The sequence below is a fragment of the Cupressus sempervirens genome, chromosome 6 (assembly GCF_028749045.1).
Source record: "Cupressus sempervirens isolate cs-2001-9-10 chromosome 6, ASM2874904v1, whole genome shotgun sequence".
NCBI classification, from domain to species: domain Eukaryota; kingdom Viridiplantae; phylum Streptophyta; class Pinopsida; order Cupressales; family Cupressaceae; genus Cupressus; species Cupressus sempervirens.
In genome coordinates this window covers 336,868,820-336,891,498 of record NC_143123.1, presented here as the reverse complement: position 1 = coordinate 336,891,498, position 22,679 = coordinate 336,868,820, and the positions used below count along the sequence as shown (strand labels likewise).

The 22,679-nt window shown below is 35.2% G+C and overlaps 1 protein-coding gene across 1 annotated transcript in view; it reads right to left on the bottom strand.

The window, feature by feature from the left end:
- LOC149552522 (syntaxin-22-like) overlaps positions 1 to 10,688 on the bottom strand; it is an 83,385-nt gene extending 72,697 nt beyond the window's left edge. Inside the window, exon 1 of the mRNA XM_089788107.1 lies at positions 10,204 to 10,688. Within this exon, the coding sequence (XP_089644233.1) occupies positions 10,204 to 10,391 (188 nt within the window). The 5' untranslated portion in view covers positions 10,392 to 10,688. The remainder of the gene's footprint in view (positions 1 to 10,203) is intronic.
- Between the last annotated feature and the right edge of the window lie 11,991 nt (positions 10,689 to 22,679).

Sequence of the window (22,679 nt, the reverse complement as noted above, 5' to 3'; positions counted from 1 at the left end):
GCACACAAGAAATCACGCAAATCATTGAAGGAATTCATAAAGTGGGTAGATGTGAAGGCAAACAATGTGATTCAATCACATGTTCCCTGTTTGAGATCTTCTATGGTGAGAAAAATTCTATTAATCAGCAATTTGTTGAGTCTAAAAATTCTGATTTTTATGACAGCAGCTATACATTTTCACAGGAGGACATGGTTAGTAATACAACAAGTAGGGATAATTCAGAGTTTTCAGCTAATGGTGAACCATCCTTTTATGAAGACCTTGACATGAGCAAGAGTACTTATGGTGGAGAGGGAAGTTCAAATTTATCCTTTGCATGCACTGAGGGATTTTTCAATTTACCCAGAGTTTTATCACCTAGCTCTTATGAGATGGTCACAGGCTACTTGTTGATTGGTGATTTCACTTGTTGGTATATTCCAGCTATTAGTGGTTTACTTTTGTATGATGGTAGTATATCCGCTGATTCTATTTGACCTTCAAGGGTCAATGAGTTATTTCTAGCTAAGTGGGAAGAGCATACATTACCCTACGTACCACATGAGGTGTTTACATTTTTTACTCAGCAGTATATTGGAGACAGTGCTAGCATTCGTGATGTTGGTGATTCACCAACCACTCTTTCCTTTACCCAGGATCATGTTGATTGGGTGATCAAGGATCCAGATGCTAATAGTATCTTACATCTAGTGGTTTATGTTGTGTTATTACACAGTCACAGGGTTATGATCTGTGTGTTTCAACCTTCTGACATATCAGAGATCCAGAGATCAGGATTACTTCGTTTTCACCTGGGTGGTATAGTGATTGAGTTAGATTGGTCGGCTCTATCATTACCATTGGTACAGATATTGCAGAGGTGGTACAATGGTACAATGGTGCAGATATTACAGGTGTTGGTCAGAGGTATCTCAGACAGCGCGCAAGTTCTCACTTGGGATCCAGGGGGGGCATCCCTAGGTATTGCTTTTCATCGGGGAGCTAGGAGGAGAGTTTGGTTGTTATCATCTTGGGGTAGATATTGGTATATTGTTGAGCTCCCATCTTCACTTGGCAGTCGATACTCGCAAAGTCACTCATGGAGTGAGGCCCTTATGTTGACTAAGGGTTTTGGCACACAGCGTAGCAGAACATGGCAGTTGGTGTGCCTTTATGGTGAGATTTGGGAACCTGGAACATCGATTCCTATTGTACTGCTTTGCCATTCGGGCATTGGAATGATGCATGTCGAGTTACATCGACTAAGGAGTAGAATCTCTTCCTCAAGGCGAGTATGGGATCCTAGCATTTGGTTTCTACAAATATGAGCGGATTGCTTGAGGGCAAGCAATCTTTGAGAGGGGAGGCTTTGTAATGTCCCATTTTTTTGGGACATCATAATTATGTGCGTTGGCTCGCTTCGCTTAGGTTTCAGGGGTGGAAAGGTTCTTTGCAAGGTTCAGTTCGAAGTTTGGCCTAGGTATTTCCAATTTCAAACTCATCGGAGCAATTTGGCAGGTTGTTTGGATACTTACTATTTTTAGTAAGTAAATAGAGCGCAATATTTACAGTACCTCAGTGTTGGTTTAGAAGCGTCTCGCCAAGAGCTTTCCAACGAGCTATTGCATGCAATTATCTGAGTTCATTTGGTCAGCTATTTTAATGCCTGATGATTATATGGTTTCCTGACTAAGTGACTATTAAAGTCATTTATTTTGTCACTTTATTTTAAAAAGTTACTATGTTCACTTAAGGGACTAAAGGATGAAAAAGGTGCTTTATCCCACATTCTTTAAAAGAGCGTGCATCACTTTGGGAAAAGTTATAAAGGGACAACAAGCTCCACATGTGAGGATATAAAGATTATAATATTCAAAGTAAATATTAATCTGGGAGCTGGAAACAGTTGCTGATTACTTCCTCTAGGATGCAAACCCTTGAAAAAGCTTTTGAAGGTTGGACACAAACCTAGCCTTCTAACAGGTTCAATTTATATTTCCAATCTGACTGTCTTTTCTGTTTATAAGATTGGATTATTGGGATTATTAGCATGTTATTGTATTGCTGTTGTAAAATACAGTAACGTATTTGATGGTTATCTGAGTTAACTCTTGATTTAATATGTACTTCTAATTATTGGAGGAAATAAATGCATTTCTTTTCTGGAGTTTCTCGTATGTTTATTTGTTGGTTATGAACGACTAATGTTATGGAATTTAGATTAAGTATTGGTTTACTGTCCAGATTTGAATCTACACTTAAATATCAAGGGTTCGGGGAAAATATCCGTAAAGGGATATTACAATCTATTACTTTTGCCACACCTTGCACTTCCAGTCTCTACTATACACTCCTTAGACTTAAAACTCTACCCTACTTATATACAAGATCGCTAGCCACAAGTTTGCTATCCATCATTAAATCCCAAGACACAGAATGCGTGTTACAACTAATAGGTCAAGACCCAAATCATAAGAATAATCCCCAAATGAGTACAATATATCGTGCAAACATACAAGAGGATCAAAGAGATGTATTACAACAAATAACAATGCACCAACACGCATTGCATGTTGTGAATCTCCATTGTAAATCACATGTCACCAACCTAGTCGTTAGAGGAAAGCCCACATAGGACAGAATCAATTTTAACATACCTTTATTTGGAATTAACGAAACACCATGCAAAGCTAGACATAGGAAGTACACAATGCCTAGACCACCCATAAGGATTGCATAAGAAAACAAGTTCACTCGATCAATTGCAAGCTAAAACAACAGGAAAACTACTCAAGTGAACAGTCAACTAATAAATAGGAAGGAAATATTTTTCGGTGATGCAAGATTGCCAATGACCCATGGATGCTCCTGCATCAAACACCATGTGAATAGAAGATGTGAATTGGACCACATCACAAAACATCTCATCTTGGTACAATATAATGTTTAAATTAAACCAACACTATTCTTTCACTTCCACCACGTGATCATCTTGAAACCAGCTTATCCCATAAGGACATGGATGCCTGAGTCTTCTTACTACCAACTTTTGTACCATTTCTTCAGATACAAGATTATCTATACTACCACCATCCATTATCACTTTGCAACATTGGACACCGAACTTGCAAATAAATTGGAACAATTGCCTTCTCTGCATAGGCTCTGATTCCTTCTTACTCAACATAACTCTTTTGAATATTGGAGATTCTCCCATCTCAGTTTCAGCTTCTCTTCAACCAGTTCATCCTACTCCACTTGTTCCTCATGTGTCACTGGGCTTTGTTTACCTTTGGAACCACTTGAGCATTGAAAGGCCTTATGACCAATATTCTCACATTTGATACAACTGCCCTTGAATTCTCCATTATTTTTGTTCCTTCCCTAAATCTTCTAATCAAGTTCATCTTCAATTACCAATTTATACTCAACTTTGTCAACCATTGATTTATCCCTAACTCTAGGGGTGATTTTCTTTCTCTTCAACTTATCTTCTGCCTTCAGAGCATACTAATAAGCATCCTCAATTGAACTAATCCTCAGCATACTTTAGTTTTTACTCATCCTGGATGTTAAGTCTCAAATCATTTATGTACCTAGCCACCTTTTCCTTGGATGACTCTTGGCACCCAAATCTAATTGTCATCTTGTAAAACTCCTCAGTATACTCTTTTACTATCAAATCTTTCTAGCCACCTTTTCCTTGGATGACTCTTGGCGCCCAAATCTAATTGTCATCTTGTAAAACTCCTCAGTATACTCTTTCACTATCAAATCTTTCTACTTCAGATTTTGTAAACTCCTAAACAATTCAAGTTCATAGTCCTCTTGTATGAACTTGACTTTAAGTCTAGAAATCAAAATCCTCCATCTTGTTATCTTTAGTTCACCATTATCTTCCCTATCTTTCTACACTTCTTTCTACCATAAAGCAGCATGAGCCTTTAACTTAGTACGTACTAACCTAGCTCTCTATGGATCCTGAACATCTTCAAGCTCAAAGAAAACCTCTAATTCATTTATCCAAATTATTAATTCCTCTTAATGTAAAGAACCAAAAAAACATACAACATCAATTATATGAATCTTACCCATTTGTTTATATGAATCTTAACAATCATAGCTCTTAAAGATCTTCAACTACTTCCTCAAATTCATCTTTAGTCTTAGGGTTTCTCCTAGCCCAACCTAAAGCATTTTGGATCTCAATCCTAATCTCATTTCTAAAATCTTCCATCATCTACTCTAGTCTTCTAGGATTCATTCTTCTAGGCGACATGGTTACCAAGATCCCAATCTTCAATTCCTCAGGTTTGGAGAACTAATTATGAGTGTCAATTTCCCTAATCCGATCAACAGTCTACTAACACAAACAACCTACCTCAAGCAATTAGGTCAATTCAATATCCAGAAAACTTATCAATTCATCAACCAACCAATCTTTCCTTGTGCAACCTCCGCAATTGTTGTTCACAAGTGCGATCTCAATCTTCCAATTGTGAATCCTTCTATTTGCCAACCTTGCTTAACCTCTAATTGAAGTAGATCAGAAGCTCACTTCTACAACTCCACAACAACAAGAGATACAAGTCAAACACGGGATTCCAAGTGCTTGCAATCACCAACAAGAAGTAAAATATTGCTCTAATACCACTTGACATAGCCAAGATCAAAGAACTCCCAAGGGAGATGTCTAACTTTGCAGCTAAAGTAAACAACAACAAAAATGCAAAAACAAACTTAGAACAAAGCACACAATATGGAAGAATATCATAGTATTATCATCAAGTTGGCCTGCAATTGCACTTATTACATCATCGTTATCAATATACAACTGCTAGCAAGTTCGCAACAGATCATCCCTCAAACTATAAACCTAGCCTTCCAATTGCTTCTAAACTACCCTCAATCACTTTCGTCACACTTCATGCCACAGCCTTGCACTTCCAAGCTCTACCTCGCACTCCTTAAACTAGAACCTCTACCCTACTTATATACAAGATCGCCAGCTACAAGTCGGCTTATCCGATTATTAAATCCCAAGGGAAAGGAAACATGTTACAACCAATACGTTAGGACCCAAATCGTTAGTATAATCCCCAAATGAATATATCGTGTCACACGAATATACAAGAGAATCTAAGGGACGTATTACAACATAGAACAATGCGCCAACACGCATCGCATGTTGAGAATCTCCGGAGTAGGAAGCATCTTGCCGACCTGGCCGTTAGAACTAGAAGACCATAATACAACCGAACCAATCTTAACATTACTTTATTTGGAATCATCAGAACACCATGCGAAGCTAGACAATGAAAGTTCACAATGCCTAGACCACACCATAAGGATCACATAAGCAAATGAGCCTGTTGGATTAATCGCAAGCTTAAACAACAAAAAACTGCTCAAGTGAACAATAAACAAATAAACAGGAAGGGAATATTTTTGCGCAATGCAAGATTGCCAATGACCCAAGGATGCTTTTGCATCACAAACCCAGCCTACAAATGGGGCTTTGTCCTAGCTGGTACATCAATATAATATGAAAGGGAGCTATATTAGAAGCTTTGTGAACCTATTTGTGAATTAAGGGAGCAAGGAAATAAGCCACATTAGAATTGTAAAAGGGCCCCAACCAAAAAGCTCAGTGACAAAGAAGACCGATAGTTTAGTGGTAAGAGTTTCGTAAAGTGCAAATTGAAGGTCTTATGTTTGTGTCCTTGTTGATCAATAGAGAATACCAAGAAAACATATCATCTTTAAAATGTCAGTGCTTTTGTGCTAAGCATGTTGACGCACTTAGCATTATTATGTAACCCATAACGCATGGCTTTAAAAATTGTTGCACTCTAAATAGCACTAAGAGGAAAGAAACAAAATTTAATGGACTTTACATTTCTTTATCTAAAATTAAGACACCGAATTAGAAAGCTCTCATCAACAAAAATGTTGAACTTGGTATACATGTGGCAATGTTCATTCTAAGTTTAATATCTTTAGACCTTTGTCATATCAATATTATGCATATCCAATTTGGAAGTATTTTATGCTTTTGAAGAGAAGCATAAGATTTCATAACTCATTTATACTAGAGGTAAAAATGTTTATGACATGAAATTATTTAATTGTTTGTTAGTTTTGATATGTCAATAATTGATGACCCTACAACATGATGGTAAGTCACAAGCCTGTTGAATGGGCGATTAATAGTTAGAGTCGCACCCACAAACGATGGTCAAAGAAAATTGAATGTGTTTGTGCTTCCATTGGAGACATTGTTAATGGTGTCTATGTTGGATGTTGATGGTGTCTATGTTGGATCACTGACCACTAACGATGCTAGTAGGGCAAACAAGGGTCACCACTTGCTAGACAAGAAACTATAGTGTCATGGCCCATGTATGTTGAATCACAAACGAAAACGATCCTATTGGATTAATTGCAAGCTTAAACGACAGGAAAACTACTCAAGTAAACAATAAACAAATAAACAGGAAGGAAATATTTTTGGGTGATGGAAGATTGCCAACGACCCAAGGATGCTTTTGCATCACAAACCCAGCCACAAATGGGGCTTTGGCCTAGCTGGTACATAAAAACAATATGAAAGGGAGCTATATTAGAAGCTTTGTGACCGGCTTGTGAATTAAGGGAGCTAGGAAATAGGCTACATCATAATAGTAAAAGGGCCCCTGCCAAAAAGCTTAGTGACAAAGAAGATCGATAGTTTAGTGGTAAGAGTTGCATAAAGTGCAAATGGAAGGTCTTATGTTTGTGTCCTTGCTAATCTACAGAAAATTCAAAATACGAGAAAACATATCACCTTTAAAATACTAGTGCCTTTGCGCTGAGCATGTTGATGCGCTTGGCATTATCATGTAACCCATAACACATGGCTTTAAAAATTGTTGCACTCTAAATAGCACTAGGAGAAATGAAACAAAATTTAATGGACTTTACATTTCTTTATCTTAACTTAAGACACCACATTAGTAAGCTCTCATCAACAAAAATGCTGAACTTGGTATACATTTGGCAATGTTCATTCTAAGTTTAATATCTTTGGACCATTTTCATATCAATATGTTGCAAATCTAATTTGGACATATTTTATGCTTTTGAAGAGAAGCAATAGATTCCATAACTCAAATATACTTGAGGCAAAATAAAAATTTATGACATGAAATTATTTAATTGTTTATTAGTTTCATTATGTCAATAATTGTGAAAAATGGGGATGACCTTGCAGTGTGATGGTAAATCACAAGCCTGTTGAATGGGCAATTAATAGTTAGAGTCACACCCACAGTCGATGGTCAAAGGAAATTGAATGTGTGCATGCTGCCATTAGAGATGTTGTTAATGGTGTCTATGCTAGATCGCTGACCACTAACAGTGCAAGTAGGGCAAAGACGGGTCACTACTTGCTAGACGAGAAACTAGAGTGTCATGGCCCATGTGTCTTGAATCAGACCCACTGCATAGGAGTTCTCAAGTGATTGGTGGACAGAAGACAAAACAAAGGGACCCTGCATGGAAAGAAGCCAACAAAGAAGAAAGGAGAGTAGGAAGATACAAGTAGACCGAATGGCGTGATAAGGGATTTGAAAGATAAGGATGGAAGGGATGAATAACAGGACAAAGACTAAGAGAGATAAGGAGTCAATGAGCATGGACTAGTAAGCAAGTGAGCTTGTAGCAGCAAAGATAAGGACGGATCGCTCGAGCTTGGAAAGAAAAGGAGACATGGAGAGATAAGGATGAACGAGCATGAAGATACAAGGACTTCACGAATAAGGAGAGAAATACAGATCAGCAAGAGACAAATCTGGGAGGCATTAATGCTTTGGCAATGGTTCAAATAACTCCACGAGGATGGGGTCCCCCAATGAGACCCCACTGGTTCATAGCTCCAGCCAAAAGCAATTACCAATCAAAAAAGAAAATTGTGAACATTATTTATTTTTGTACACTACATGCTACCATTTTAGGTTTGATTCATTTATGTATCTAGGCAATGATATAAGAAGCAAGGATCCTATTTACTTGAATAAAGGATATAATATGGGCTATGTAAACAATATTTGGAGTTGTTTGGCCTTAAATTGAAAATCTGGACATCCCAACTATTCGAACTTTAAGTATTGGTGTTGTTATGAAGTGGAAATAATATAGACATGAAGATTTCAAGTTGAGATGAAAGAATATACAATCCATAAATCTGCGCCCAATGTTTCTCCAATTATAATCATAGCCATGTTTTGTTGAGCACACAGAAATATCTATACAATAGGCTTGCAAGGAACCTCTGCCAAACATGGACCAGTATAGGCGGGCTTCTGATCTTAGTCTAGATCTGGCTTGCATCTGGACAGGATCCAACCCTAAGCCTCACCAATGTGCCTGTAGGTCTGAGACGTGCCACTCCCTAGGCCAATCCAAGAGGCCCCAAAAAATTTAGACTTTTGATCTGTGGGTGATTCCCAAATCCATATAATACTACTACAATATAAACCCTTTTGATTTATCTTTAACATTTATAGTTTAACAAGTGATGTTAAATTAACAATTATCAATCATGTATGTACCGAACTACCAATCGAAGTCCAAATTCAAACTGGAAACATAAAGAAATACTAACCATATTAACATGGCCAACATGAAAGCCCTGATTTTTTAAAATGAAAGGCATGACACTATATAACATATTCACAACTATATTATAATGGTGATCATTAAAAAAGGTGAGTAGAAGCATAATGCCTTCCTCAACAACAAATAAAATGCTGAATTTTTAGGTATATTACCCCATGAAAATTTCTGCACTTCTCTCTGTCAAAATCATTTGAAGGAAAAACAAGATTAAAAAACCTGATATTCAACACATAATAGATTTGAAATGTTAGGATGCTCCAAGTCTTGATCTCATAGCATTAAAGTTGGCTATACTGGAACCGGGCTCCATGCCATCACATGTCACTTACTATGCATAGTAAGAAATGAGGAGCAAAAACTAGACCCATGTGGTCACAAATTGTCCATGATTTCATTAGCAATTTCTAAAGGTATTTCATTAGTAATTTTGAAAGGTCCACATCAGCCCAACAATGCTGTCAATAGGGGGGGAAATGGCCCACCTGAGATCCACCACAATCTGGTTGAGTAACTCTGATAGTGACAATACAACTCTTGCCAGTTTTATATTATATGAGTGCATAAGGACAACATGGCCTGAGACCTTTTTCATACTTGTATATCTTGGCGCCTCTAGTCAAGTGAGGCTAAAACAGACTACAGAGCATATCAACTCTAAGTGCATTCTACCATGCAAACATTTGGGATTTCTTACTATGAACGATGACATGCTTACTATGAACATCTAATTTTGATGTTGTATACCTATATGGCATTGTTGGACTAAATTTGTACTGCCACTGAAATGTTAATGCCTTCATGAATGGTAACTTTGCCAATTCTGATGGTGAATTGAATGGTAACTACATGCAACACTATAATTCAAGAACCTGCTTAGCAAACGGATCTGATAATTGAATCCTGGAATGGCCTTCCAAGTGTAATCTTGAAAATTCATAGATCAATTTTACCCCCAAATGTAACAAACAGCAAAACAATAGGGGCACATCGCTGGAGGTTGAAACCAAAATGCAGTGTTATCATAATCCAAGAGGGAGAAAACCAAACAACACAAACTCTAATATCCATTAACAAATAATAAGCCTGTCCACTCCAAAACCCTATTCTAAAACACCTATCATGCATGTAACGTGCATCAGTATCACGTAATCACTGTCATGTCCAATGGGGTGAGCTTAAAAGTCAAAAGGGGCCCTAAATTCAAACCACATAAAGCATATTTATGTGTTGAAATTATTGAGGTAAAAAAACATCATCCAAAATAATGATCGATAACTTTAAAAAATTAAGATGCAGTTGGGCATGACATTCGGGCTCCAGGCTTCCCAGACTCGGAAATTTACCAAATCAAAAGCGAACACAGAAAAAACAATTCATGCTTGAGAAAGGTGAGAAAAAGGTCAAGGTACTGTGATAATGAAAAACAATATCCCCCAGTTTTTGTAATCAATAAAATGCAGCCGAACCCCCGTATAGGATAACATACTCTCCCGATAAAAAACATAAGGAAAACCAAACCATCATGCTGCAGGAAATTGAATTATCATAAATCCTACAACTTACAATTTCTCCCTGAGTTCAGGAGTATCCTTCGGAGTACCAATGGTATTTACAAGACGCTGAAATGTTGAAACCGATGTATTGATCTGAAAAATTCCGCCGGCGACTGCCTGAGATGGGTCCTGCCGTCCATTAACGCCCTCTCTTCTAAAGCTCAATGGCCGCCCAGATTCCAAATCCTGGAAGCTCATCTTTCCTCAATCAAAGCCCACCAAACAATTCCTTCAAGCCGCCTTCAGATCTCCAACCCCAAAAATGTGTTTCTATTTATAATTGGAAAGAAATAACAAAGTAAAAGCAACACAGGCCAAAATGTATACTGTGCTGCCAGATAATTTCGATGCAAAGGCTGCGACTGAGTAATCACAACCCACGTTGCGAAGAGGAATCGATCCTGAGAAGAATTATTATTATTATTGTGCCTGCCGGACATCGAATTGCAGAGAAATTGGAGAAAGAGAGGATGATGGGAAATATAAGATGACGACAAGGTCCGCCTTTGGTCATCCCGCCTTCTGACTTGGACGCTTCAATCTCTCGCTTGGGTTAGTTTGACCCATGGGTCAGGCGTGAGCCCTTGCTTTTGCAATAATGCTCCAATGCCAACAATTGCCTACCCTGCACTTTTCTTAGTTAAGGGTACTTTTATACATTTGAGTAGTGTGCAAGTGTATGTTATTACAGCAAAGTTGTGTTAGAGGATTAAGTCTCGTTTGTTTAAAAATTACCTAAGAATTTGTATTAGATTTGGCTATGAACTCCATGTTTATATAGAGAACTTTGTATCATTATCATTGTCATATCATCAACTTTCATTAGTATGGGTACTTGAATTTATGGGTGAGGATGTTTGCTTTGATACCATTCTTTGTGCCTCACTTACATTGGAATTTATTACTTGGGGAAAGAAAGGAGAAATCACTTTAATGCTTACCATCCTTCAATGGAGACATTTACATGCCCCACACTTTAGGTTTACTTTTGACGGGGTTATATGAATAGTGTCTAGTGAATGTTAATGTAGAATTCATAAATTTTGTGAAACTATTTTAGTGTTGTTGTAAGGTTAATTTAATATAAACTCTCTTAGTGAGTGTAAATTTTATTCTTTTTATAAAAGTATAAATATCATTATTTATTATTTGATTTCATGGTATTTTATAAATTTATACAAAAATTACGAATTGCATAGTTTTGGGTGCGTAACAAATGGTTTATAAGTTTTATGTATTTCAAGGGTTGTGGGTAATCATATTAAGTATTAATCATGAAATTGTTTTAAAATTTAAAGTAGATATTGATAAATCTTTAAAATAAAACTTATTTTCTTAAAAGGCAAGGAATTTGATGATTCTAAAGAAGAGTTGCACTTTTACATCATTTCATCTTTTATTACCTCTACATTAGTCACATTCAACATATAGCCATAATTTATTACATCTAACTTTCCCTTTCTATTTTACATATAACAATACAATAGGTTTGAGGAGAATTTCAATATTTACACAAAAATAAATATTTACACTAAAGAATGGCAATGATAAATTGTACATATTACATCTATCTAAATAATTAACATGTATCATTTCTATTGTTGAAACACGTCACAATTATGTGTGACAAATAACTTAGTGTCATGAATATTGTAGTTGTTAGTGAAGGTCCCAAATTAGGCTCCCAAAAGTTGAAAATTTATTTAGAAATAAATACCAAAGAGTGTATGGAGGGAAAAGTCGGATATCATGATGAATCACAGAAATATTACAAGAGAAATTGCAATGGTAAGAAAATTTGATTTATTCCCCTTTTCACAAAGCATGCATTTCATTGTAGAGCAAGTGAAACCTACAAAGGAACCCATTGTGGATTGCTTTCAATTTTAGAAGTTGTATTTGAACCATTATAAGCTTAATTATTGCATCACTCAAAAAATATTTAATTCCTCTCATTCTAGCTTGATCGCACTTGAAAATATATATTGATGGCAATCAACATTAGTTATCTTTTGCAGAATGTCATCATGTGGAGATCATTATGCAACAATTAATAATGACCACCATCAATGGCTTAATCTATAAGCCTAATGTTGATGGATAAAGTCATTGCTCCTATTCTTTCTAATTTTGTCTATGTTGACATTGACCCCAATTAGTCCATCCTTGTGTCCAAAACTACACAATAGGAGATAACATAATTAACGCAAATAATACAATGGTGTCATCCTCCTTAACCTCACAGGGTGATTACAATAACTAGAAGCAAATAAGGGGAAATATTATATTTTAATTTTTTGTTGTTTTTAGCCCCCCGTCAAAGACACAATGTGATGAAGAAGAAGTGGATAAAAGTGGAATACCAATGTCATGGACATAATGATAGAGCGTAATATTGTGGGTGCACTCTTTGGACCTACCCTTCTCTAACTACGCATCCCTCTTATTCTTTTCAATTTTGAGTGCCCTATGTTTTAGAGCAATTTGTATATCCTTACTTGTAAAATCACATAGTTGCAAGTTGCACATTTTACATAACTAGAACAACATAATGGCATACTATTGTTATAAGAATAAATTTTGTAGAATTGAAAATATTGTAGAGAAAGATTAAAATTATCATCATCATTGATTCTTTACAGAAATATTCTTTTACTCATCATCATTTATAACAAACTAAGTTATCACTAAGAAAAATTGTTCATAATGCATCCTAAAAAGTTTTTAATTTTATTGTCTTGATTTTTTTCAAAAGTGTAAATGACAAAAATCATGCTTTGAAATGTACAAAATTTTGGCAATCAACAATTGTAATGTCCAAAGTGGAAGTGTCCTTTAAGAAATAGAAGTCCATGCAAGTACCTAGAGAGACACAATAAAAATGGACTTCAATGATGTACAGTCAATATTAGAAATGATAAATGAGATTTGTTAATGTGGGAGTGGCACAAATCACAAATTAGGAAGGAAATAATATTTGGTGATGATGAGTAGTATCATTTATCTTCAAAAAAAATTGAAGCGTGTTTCTATGATTTTCATCACACAAGTCATTATTAATGAGTCTTTTTTGTAACTCTTGGAAAAGAGTGCTTCTTGAATAAAGTGAGCTCTGTAAAGTCTAGTGGTTAACAATTTCTTAACTATTAAACCATGCAAAGATAAAGGTGTACAAGTCCCAATATTACTTGATTGGGTGACTACAAGAACATCAACATTAGAAACCAATAATAACAATAACTCATGCAATAAATGTTGTCAGGTGATAGATAATCTATTGAAATTTTGAACCAAAGAGAGTAATTCTAGACTAATTGAGTTTGTAACTGAGTAGAAGATTCAAAAAATAGCTTAGACTTTGTTACTTTACATATTTGTCACTTAGATGTATGATCAAAGGAAGTACTAGTTAGGTTTTTTGGTCTAATTAATTATTCATTAATTATACTTTACTAAAGCTTGCTTGGTCAATGCATATGTAGTAGTTTTCATTTGAGACTCTTAAGAGTTTTCATGTTTATTAGCCCGTGGTGTACGAGAAATTCCACTTTAGGTGGTGATGGTCATTATTGAGATGAACATTTCCACTTTGTGTGTTGTCTCCACCTTTGGTGAACTTTTCATCCACATATTGTGCATACTTAATTGCAAAATAGAGGATGGTTCACATTTGGTGGACATGTGCTTCCACCTTACATTGGTGATAAGTTATGTACTCCTTGTCATGGTATCTTATTTCCTTTCCTATATTAGTAGACACCTCTACATTATACACATTCATTATTTATAATTATTTATTATCTATTGCAATTCAATTATTGCATATTGAGGAGAATACAGTTTATCATTTCCATCTTATCTCTCTTGTTATTGTGTAATTCATTGGCCTCTATATTTTGGGTTATTTTATTGCTATTGGAAAATTCTTACATGGTATTAGAGTCATTAGAGCGTTTATTACATAGCCTTTTTGGAGATATCCTATGTGTTTAGAGGAAGGTAAATTTGTAGATCTAAGGAAAAATGATCTTAAGGAGCATCTTCTACCAAATATAATCTCACCATTGTGTCCAAGAGGTTTTTCTAATAAATTTGAACTATACATATGTCTATACTTGGTGAAATTTTCTTTCGAGGCAAAAAATATTAGTGGATCAGTGTGTATGACTTGATCTATATAGTATATTATTCTTCTATTATATATATTTGTAGCAATGTCAAAATATATTTGGGAAAATATTCATATATTCAAGCCCCCCACTTTTTATTTTATCAGGTAGTTCAATGCAAGTGTAACCATATACTTTCAAATCTTGTTTGGTATACAAATTTTGTAGTTCAACTCATAATCTGACATGCCACAATGAAAGTTCTCATCACATGAATCAAATTTTAGTGTTAACAACTAAGTACCAAAATTTATTGTCTTTTACTTCCTCTCTATGTAGTTTTTGATATAAACACCATGAGACTCGAATTATGGTGTGTGTAGGACAGATAGTCCCAAGTCAAAATTAAAATCTATTCAATATATTATTGGTTATGTTTATTTATCTTTACAATAGTGACAGTCAATAGAAATATAGAGAAATTCACATAAATTAATTATCTAACCCCTTGATTCAACTAGTCAACTCACAACCAACTATCACTCGCTTAATCTTTATAATCAAGTTACACTACACTTTTTATATATATAACAGTGGATGTCAAGATATTTTATTCAAGATATATGCACACCAAGAATACACATGCATCATCTTCAAGCTTCTATAGTATACCTCCATGTACCTACATAAACATGAGCCATGTGAACAGGTCTTCAAACACTACTCATATGGAAATTGTGCCACCATATCCCCTAAATAGATAGTGAAGCATTCAACCTATATAATAAGAAGTATTCCATTCCTTCCACTTCCTCGCACTAAAAAATAAAAGGGAAAGTATTTGTGTCAACTATAAATTCATCACAAGATTGGATACTTGACTTGAGTGTCACTCAATACATGTATTCTTCAAAGGACTAGTGTCGTCTAAGGTACCCCACATTCTCGAAGGAGATGATACCAAATGGAAGTTAAAGGCAAAGTTACATCATTGTCTATTCTTATTTGTATTCACTGCTCTTTTGGGGGTAGGTTTTATCCCACTAGATTTTCTCCCTTTTTTCTTTATGAGAATATTTCATTTTATTCACACTTACATATTATACATGGGTACCTAACATGGCCTAGTAGTTGGGATCTATCTTTAATTGTGAGCTTAAGTGAATTCTCTTAAGTTATATTTGTCAAAACCTTAAATCTTTACAAAATTTAGATTTCTAGATTCAATACCACGAAGCATTTCTCTATACAATCACATGCATTATTTGTGACCAAGTAGGTGTGCTTCTATTTTAAACTTCCCAATATAGGTGTTGATATATATTCCAAGTGGTGGATCTCCTGATATGTTTGTGCTTTATAATTTATAGCTATAAGATTGTTTTAGGTCAATATTTTTGGACTATAATTTATTTTCATTGGAAATTTCTTACATCAATAAGATTATTTGTATGCATCCTATGTATGTTCAGATACCTTCATGAAAACTTATAGATTCTTGAGTTTTTCTTAATATTTTTCCATGTAGATGTTGAAATTGATGAAAGATTAACCCCATAGCTCCCAAGAATCACTTGCATGCCAACACCTATGACAGAAAGAGCGAAGCAAAAGCTATGGAGGCTGGAATTGCTAGATCCATAGATGAGACATTCTTGATGATCAAAAAGAGAGATTGCTATTATTGGAAGTGAATGAATTAATAATTACAAATAGAGATAATCCTATAAAGGAGATCAAACCCTAAAAAGGTCTAACCTATGTTGCATCATAATAATTAATAAAAGGATTTATTATTAGATGCCTAAAGTTTAGTTTAAGCAAACTAGAGTTAATTAGGAAATATCTAATTACTCTAACACACCCCCCCCCCCCCCCCCTCTCCCGCTTAAGATAAACTTAGAGAGTAGCTAAAAACCTAGAAACTACTACTAAAAGTAAATTTGGGTCTTGACAACAAAACCTGATAAGGTACCCAAGTGCAACCAAATCTCTACAAAGAGGAGAAATAGAGCAAACCACATGGGAAAACCCCTACTCCAAAAAGAGATGGAAATAATTTTGAAAGACGGAATGAAAAAGCCTCCAAACTAGGGAATGTCCCTAAAGATAGGAACAAAAGATGATCATGAAGAACCCTATTGAAGCATGAAGCTACAAACACTACCAAATTGTTGATCTGAAGAACCTCCACTATATAGAATATGGCCAGGTAAAGAGGACTAAGTCTAAAGAATTGATCAATAAAAGATGGAAGGTATCTTCATGACCTCCAAAAATAGGAATGAAAGAATATTTATATGGTAAATTATCCATCTCACCAAAATGCATAAGTATCTAGCCATTGCAATCGCCTAGTACATAGGATCAAATACTAAATACATAGCTCACTCCATCAAACCAAGGAAGCAATAGAACCAACATAACCCCCTATAATGCAGAGAGGTAAGACATGAACATTTAAATTGAGTGCAATATTCTTGCAAAAAGAAGAACCAAGAACATTGAGAGTGCAAAAGAAGTACAAACAACTATAATGGCATGTGTCATTGACACATCGTGAGGCTAATATTGTGGAAGGAACACTCACTTGAAAATGGAAGATGGTGAATATGGCCAACATGAAACCCCCCACGGTACTTTATAATGGAGTGTGAGTACAACAAAACACAGAGATGTCCAAGATCTTGAAATGTAATAGAGTGGTACTTTATCTCAGTGCGTTTGCAAAAATACTACAAAAGGATGTCAACAAAGATCAAAAGAGACCTAAGGTTGATGCAATAGATAGTACAACCCATGAAAAATCATCTAAAACAACAAACTTGATCTTCGGATTTGAAATAACCAAGATGTCCATAAGAATGCAAATAAACAAAAAATTGAATGGGATGTGCCTAGAGCAAAATCTAGAAAATAGAATATTTCAAGATATGTCTACCAAAGTGCAAAATATAACCTCTAACTTTGGCTGCATAAACTGGGAACCAAATAGCATCAAAGGTCCAATTAAACTATATCATTACGATGGGCTTGGAATCAACTTTTCGATGATATCTCGTTTGTAAAAAACAGAGTGTAGATGAGCAAGTTATGGCCAAAAAACCACATGCAGGTCAAAAAAAAGCGCTGGAAGAGCAAGGTAAAAAAATTACCACCTCAAGATCCGTGTCAAATGTCTTTAAAATGTGCCCACCAGTACTAGAAATCACCTCAGGAAGCATGCTAGTTTTGTACCAAAACTGACTCGATTTGTGTGCTAAAAAATTCAGCCCACATGCAAAAATTCTCAATTTGTGCATCAAAAAATCTCAATTTGTGAGCCCAAAAATCTTGATTTTCATACCAACAATCTTTATTTTTGCACCAAAATCTCAAATTTCATGTCGAAAAATCTTGATCTGCATGTTAAAAATTAGAAAATTGCCACCTCGGGAAATGTGCCCAAGCTAAAAGCAATATAATTTTGCCTCTAATTTCAACTGTGTCCAAATTGGACAAATTTTATATGAAAATAGGGGTTTTGGGATACTCAAAGCTCAACAGTGATGTCTATTTGGGCTCAAAGTGACCCAAAAACTAGTGACCCCCATATTCAATACAAAATACCTCTAGAAAATGAAACCCTCTAAAAGAAAAGCATAGATCTGGAAGCCAAGCTAGACCTCTCATAAACAAAATAGGGGCATGAAGATCTAGAGCTCTAATACCATGTTGAAGTTGATGAAAGATCAACCCCATAGCTCCCAAGAATCACCTACATGCAAACACCTGTCACAGAAAGAGAGAAGCAAAAGCTATGGAGGCTAGAATTGCTAGATCCACAAATGGGACATTCTTGATGAGAAAAAAGAGAGATTGCTATTATCAAAAGTGAATAAATTAATAATTACAAAGAGATCATCCTTATAAAGGAGATCAAAACCCTAAAAAGGTCTAACCTAGGTTGCATCATAATAGTTAATAAAAGAATTAATTATTAGATGCCTAAAGTTTAGCTTAAGCAAACTAGAGTTAATTAGGAAATATCTAATTACTCTAATAATAGATTGGTATCATTATTATAAAAAATAGTTACTGCAAAATTTCTCCTTGTCTAAGATTGAATGATACAAAGGTTTGACAAGGCATTGTCTTTATATGTGGTGAAGCCCTAAAGTTTAGCTTAAGAAAACTAGAGTTAATTAGGAAATATCTAATTACTCTAACATTGGATTGGTATCATTATTATAAAAATAGTTACTGCAAAATTTCTTCTTGTTTAAGATTGAATGATACAAAGATTTGACAAGGCATTGTCTTATATGCAGTGAAGCCCTAAAGTTTATCTCATCAGGGTAACATCTAAGCAATGGAATGGAACCCATGCATAGGAATAAGCCTTTTTGGTCTTTGAATCAAACCATTTGGACTTCTCTAGAGTTATACTAATGAAGTCACTAATATTGAGGAAACCTACACTAATAACATGTAGATGAACCATAGTGGGAGAACAATCAGAATAACATATCTGATAAGTTACACAAGAGCAAAAATGTAAACTATCAACAAGATATACATTGATAATGGAATAAGTAGACAAAAATTTTACATTGAAAAAGCATACACTGATGGACTCAATGGAATATCACAACACTATCAGAGAAATAAATTTGAATTCATAAAGGCTCTTGATGGATCAATAAGAATAAATTATACTTGCGGATAACCCAAATGAGAAAGTAAGATCATTGGAAAAAGTCTCCTTGATAATAAATATTACAATAGCTAATGAAGTTGACTAGATAAAATAAACATCTTTGTAATACCTGATGTAATCATCGAAAATGGGCATCTAGACTATTAGCTCCCTTCTCAGCATTTTGGCTAAATTAATTAATTATTTACCTAGGCCAAAAATTTTAAAATCAACATATTTGATTTTAACCTATGGTTTGACTATAATATTCTAAGTCCACATTTGCATAAAAGAACATGTCCCCTTTTAATTAAAGAAAAGACCCCATTCTTATAACCCACTTGATGTGCACACATAAAGTTCTATTCATATTTACAAATTAAAAGAAAAGGCTTTTATCTTGCATGAAAAGTCAACTCTTTGAATTGGTTGACTTTCTCTTACACATGGATCATGCCAAATTTCAACCCCCACCCTTGATCATCCACGTCTTGATCTTGATCTTAACCATTTGTACACCTTTAAAAGAGAGAGCTCTCTCCCTCTTTAAGGATCCTAATTTTGAGCTAATGTTATGATGCAGGTTTCTTGATAGACTTTCTTAGAGATTTGTGGAGGACTTCTTGCTTCTTGTCTCATTCTCTCATCATCATCCTCATTCTAGTTTAGATGCATTTGCAGTATCTTATCTTTTCTATTCACATTAGCATAGATTAGATAACTTAATAAAAATGGTTGTAATATGTTCATCTTACTTAGTTTAGTTGCATTCTAGCATAGATCATTCTTGCATTACATGTTTGAGAGATCTTTTGGACATTTACACTCTTTCTCTTGTCTAAAGAATCTCCCATTGCATGGTTTACTAGAAAAGGTTGTGTCTATAAGGCTCAATTGAGAGCTCTGCATATGCACAGGCACACACCTTTGCACTCCATGGATAGGGAGCTCTAAGCTGACATTCAAGCATTCCAATCTATGGAATACCTTGGATAGAATATTTAGAGGAGTGCACAAACTAAGTGTATATTTTTGGTGCCCATCATGGGGTAGAAATTCTTGTTTTTACCTCTCAATCTGCACTTTTTTCTTACATTTTTCGCTTGTTCTATCTTTTTTTCTTTGCAGTCATGATTATCGTGCGATACTTTATCAGTAGCATATAATAGTTCTCAGTACTATAGTGTGATACTTTACTAGTTAAATTATCATACACCTATACAAAATTCTATCACACTAGTCTATAAAACTCTATCACTCGAGTATAGTGTGAAGTATCGCACATATCGGAAGTATCATCCCACTATACTAAAAAGTATCATACGCTATTCTATCAGTAGAAAACTATCACCCAGCCTAGAACTTATTTTTGTTTGAGTTCTTTAGTCAAATTTGGTCTTTGACATGCTTCTTTTCAGGTTTTTCAAAATTATTACTATCTAACAGAGGTTTTATTGCAAGTGTTTACCTTGTATTGAGACTAACCCCTTGTTGGACTAACATTTCTGCTTGTAGGGTTTCTCTCAACACTCGTAAAGTTTCTCTAAAAAGAGTGCATGTAAAAGATTCAAATGCAAAAAAGCTATTAATGGTTGTTTGCAGGGTTGTCTAAAAGCATAAAAATCAAACAAACAAGTGTGCTTTATTTCCCTTATTTTTGTGTGTGGCAATATTACTAGTTGTTCATCTTTCATAGGCACATAAAACTTGCAATTGGGATCTCTTGGTGGTAGAAAAGTATTCTCTTCACCCTTATTGTGAATCAAAAATCTTGACCCACTTTTAGATTTCAAAAGTAAGGGGCTAATTGAGTTTCTTGGTGTGTTTGGGGGAAACGATTGGAATAGGAGAGTATGCTCTTCACCCCTATGGTGAATCAGAAATCTTGACCTCCAAAAGTGGATCCATTTTGTGTAGTTTAGAATCCTTCAAAGGGCCTTCTCTTGAGCAATCAAGAGGAACAACCCAAGTGGGGACAAGTGAACTTGACTATTCTAACCCACTATAAACTCAAGTCTATCAATGACACAAAACCTTGGTACACATAGTACTTGTCTTCGCTTAGTGTGAGTGTTGTGGGATTAGGACCATGAGGAAAATGCTAGGAAAGAATGCTTAAGGTACTCTTGTGGCCGCAAGGTTCGTTACTTGCTACAACATAAAGTATCTCATATTGGGAGCAAGGGGAGTACTATGAATGAAAGCCCTATCTAAACACCCTAGGTCAGAAGCTACCTTATTTTGTCACTCAACATCTTGGTGCAAGAACCGATCCGAGTGGATTACCCAAATCACCCCAATATTTTACACTCACCATTTATGTCCCCTTGGTTATGCTAATGGTAGCTCCATGACAAAGCCAATATCTCTCATGTGTAACCACTTGGTGTGAGGCAAAGGGGCATCAAGCATGGGCCAAGTTGTTGAGTAATGAACTGTGACCTTAGGTAGTATTGCTTGACATGTGTCTTTGAATGTGAATAGACTCGTGTAAACATTCTTCAACATCAAACAATCTCATTAGCATTCATAGAATTTTCTTTTGATATCACAATTGCATGTTGGCAAGGTTACTTTGTCCCTTGTCCAACTATTTTGTGAATTACCCTTACTATTTTCAAACCATGCTGTTTTTTGCTATAAATTGAGGTCCTATACTATCTACAATACACTCTAGTCTAAAACACTCAACAAATCAACCTGAAACATAGAATTTTCAGGGCTTAAATTACATTTTTCACAATTCATTGGCCCTTTATTGCACAACCTTATGAGAAATATTGTACGATATTCCGTATTAGTCAAAGTATCGTGTAGCTATTATAAACTATATTGCTTGCTAGTAGTGAATTCTATCGCAGTGTTTGAGGAAGTCTATCACTCAAGAGAAAACTATCGCCCAACTATTGTAGAATCTATTGTACAATAATTTGTGCTAACCAAATATTGCCTTCTTCGTTGAGAAATATCGTCCAACTATTTTTATTGCTTCCAAAATAGAGTCAAATTTGTGTCATAACTAATTTAGGGGTTGTCACTTCATCCTACCCAAGTCTGGTTTGAAATCTCCATGTTAGGTATTGTTCTAAGTTGAAAAGATGGGTCTAGTTCATCAAATGTAAGCTCAAAAACATCGCTAATGGTTACTTGTCAATATTTGGTTACCTCTCCACGCTAGCTACTTGCTATCAAGCTTCTTGCTCACTCTCTTGGCTTGAGTCATTAGTGCTATAAATTCTTGAACACTCTTGATAAGCCACCTCACTTTTTTGTATTTTTGACTTGAGTGATCGGTCTTGACCTTACGAGCTTGAAATTTGAAATGCTTTACCTCATCTTATTAGATAAAGACATACCCTTACATGCTGGTCATGACTAGGTTCCAAGTTAGTAAAGGGAGTCATCCTTATTTCACCTTTGAATAATTGGAAACTCCAACTAGGCATCCTCTTGGACAGCCTTGTGTGGAGGAGCCTATCTTTGATAAGCCACAAGAGGTTAACACTCGGCATAACTCACTCTATAGCTTTGAGAATTTATTCGATATGTGTCACTCACCATGACTCTTGAAGATAGGAAACACTACTTAAAATAACAAGAATGCCTAAAAGCCATACACATGATTGATAGAGAAATATTATATCATCAAGCTAAGGTTGATGTTGTTGCTGATGTTGATGCTCATAATGCTAAAAATAA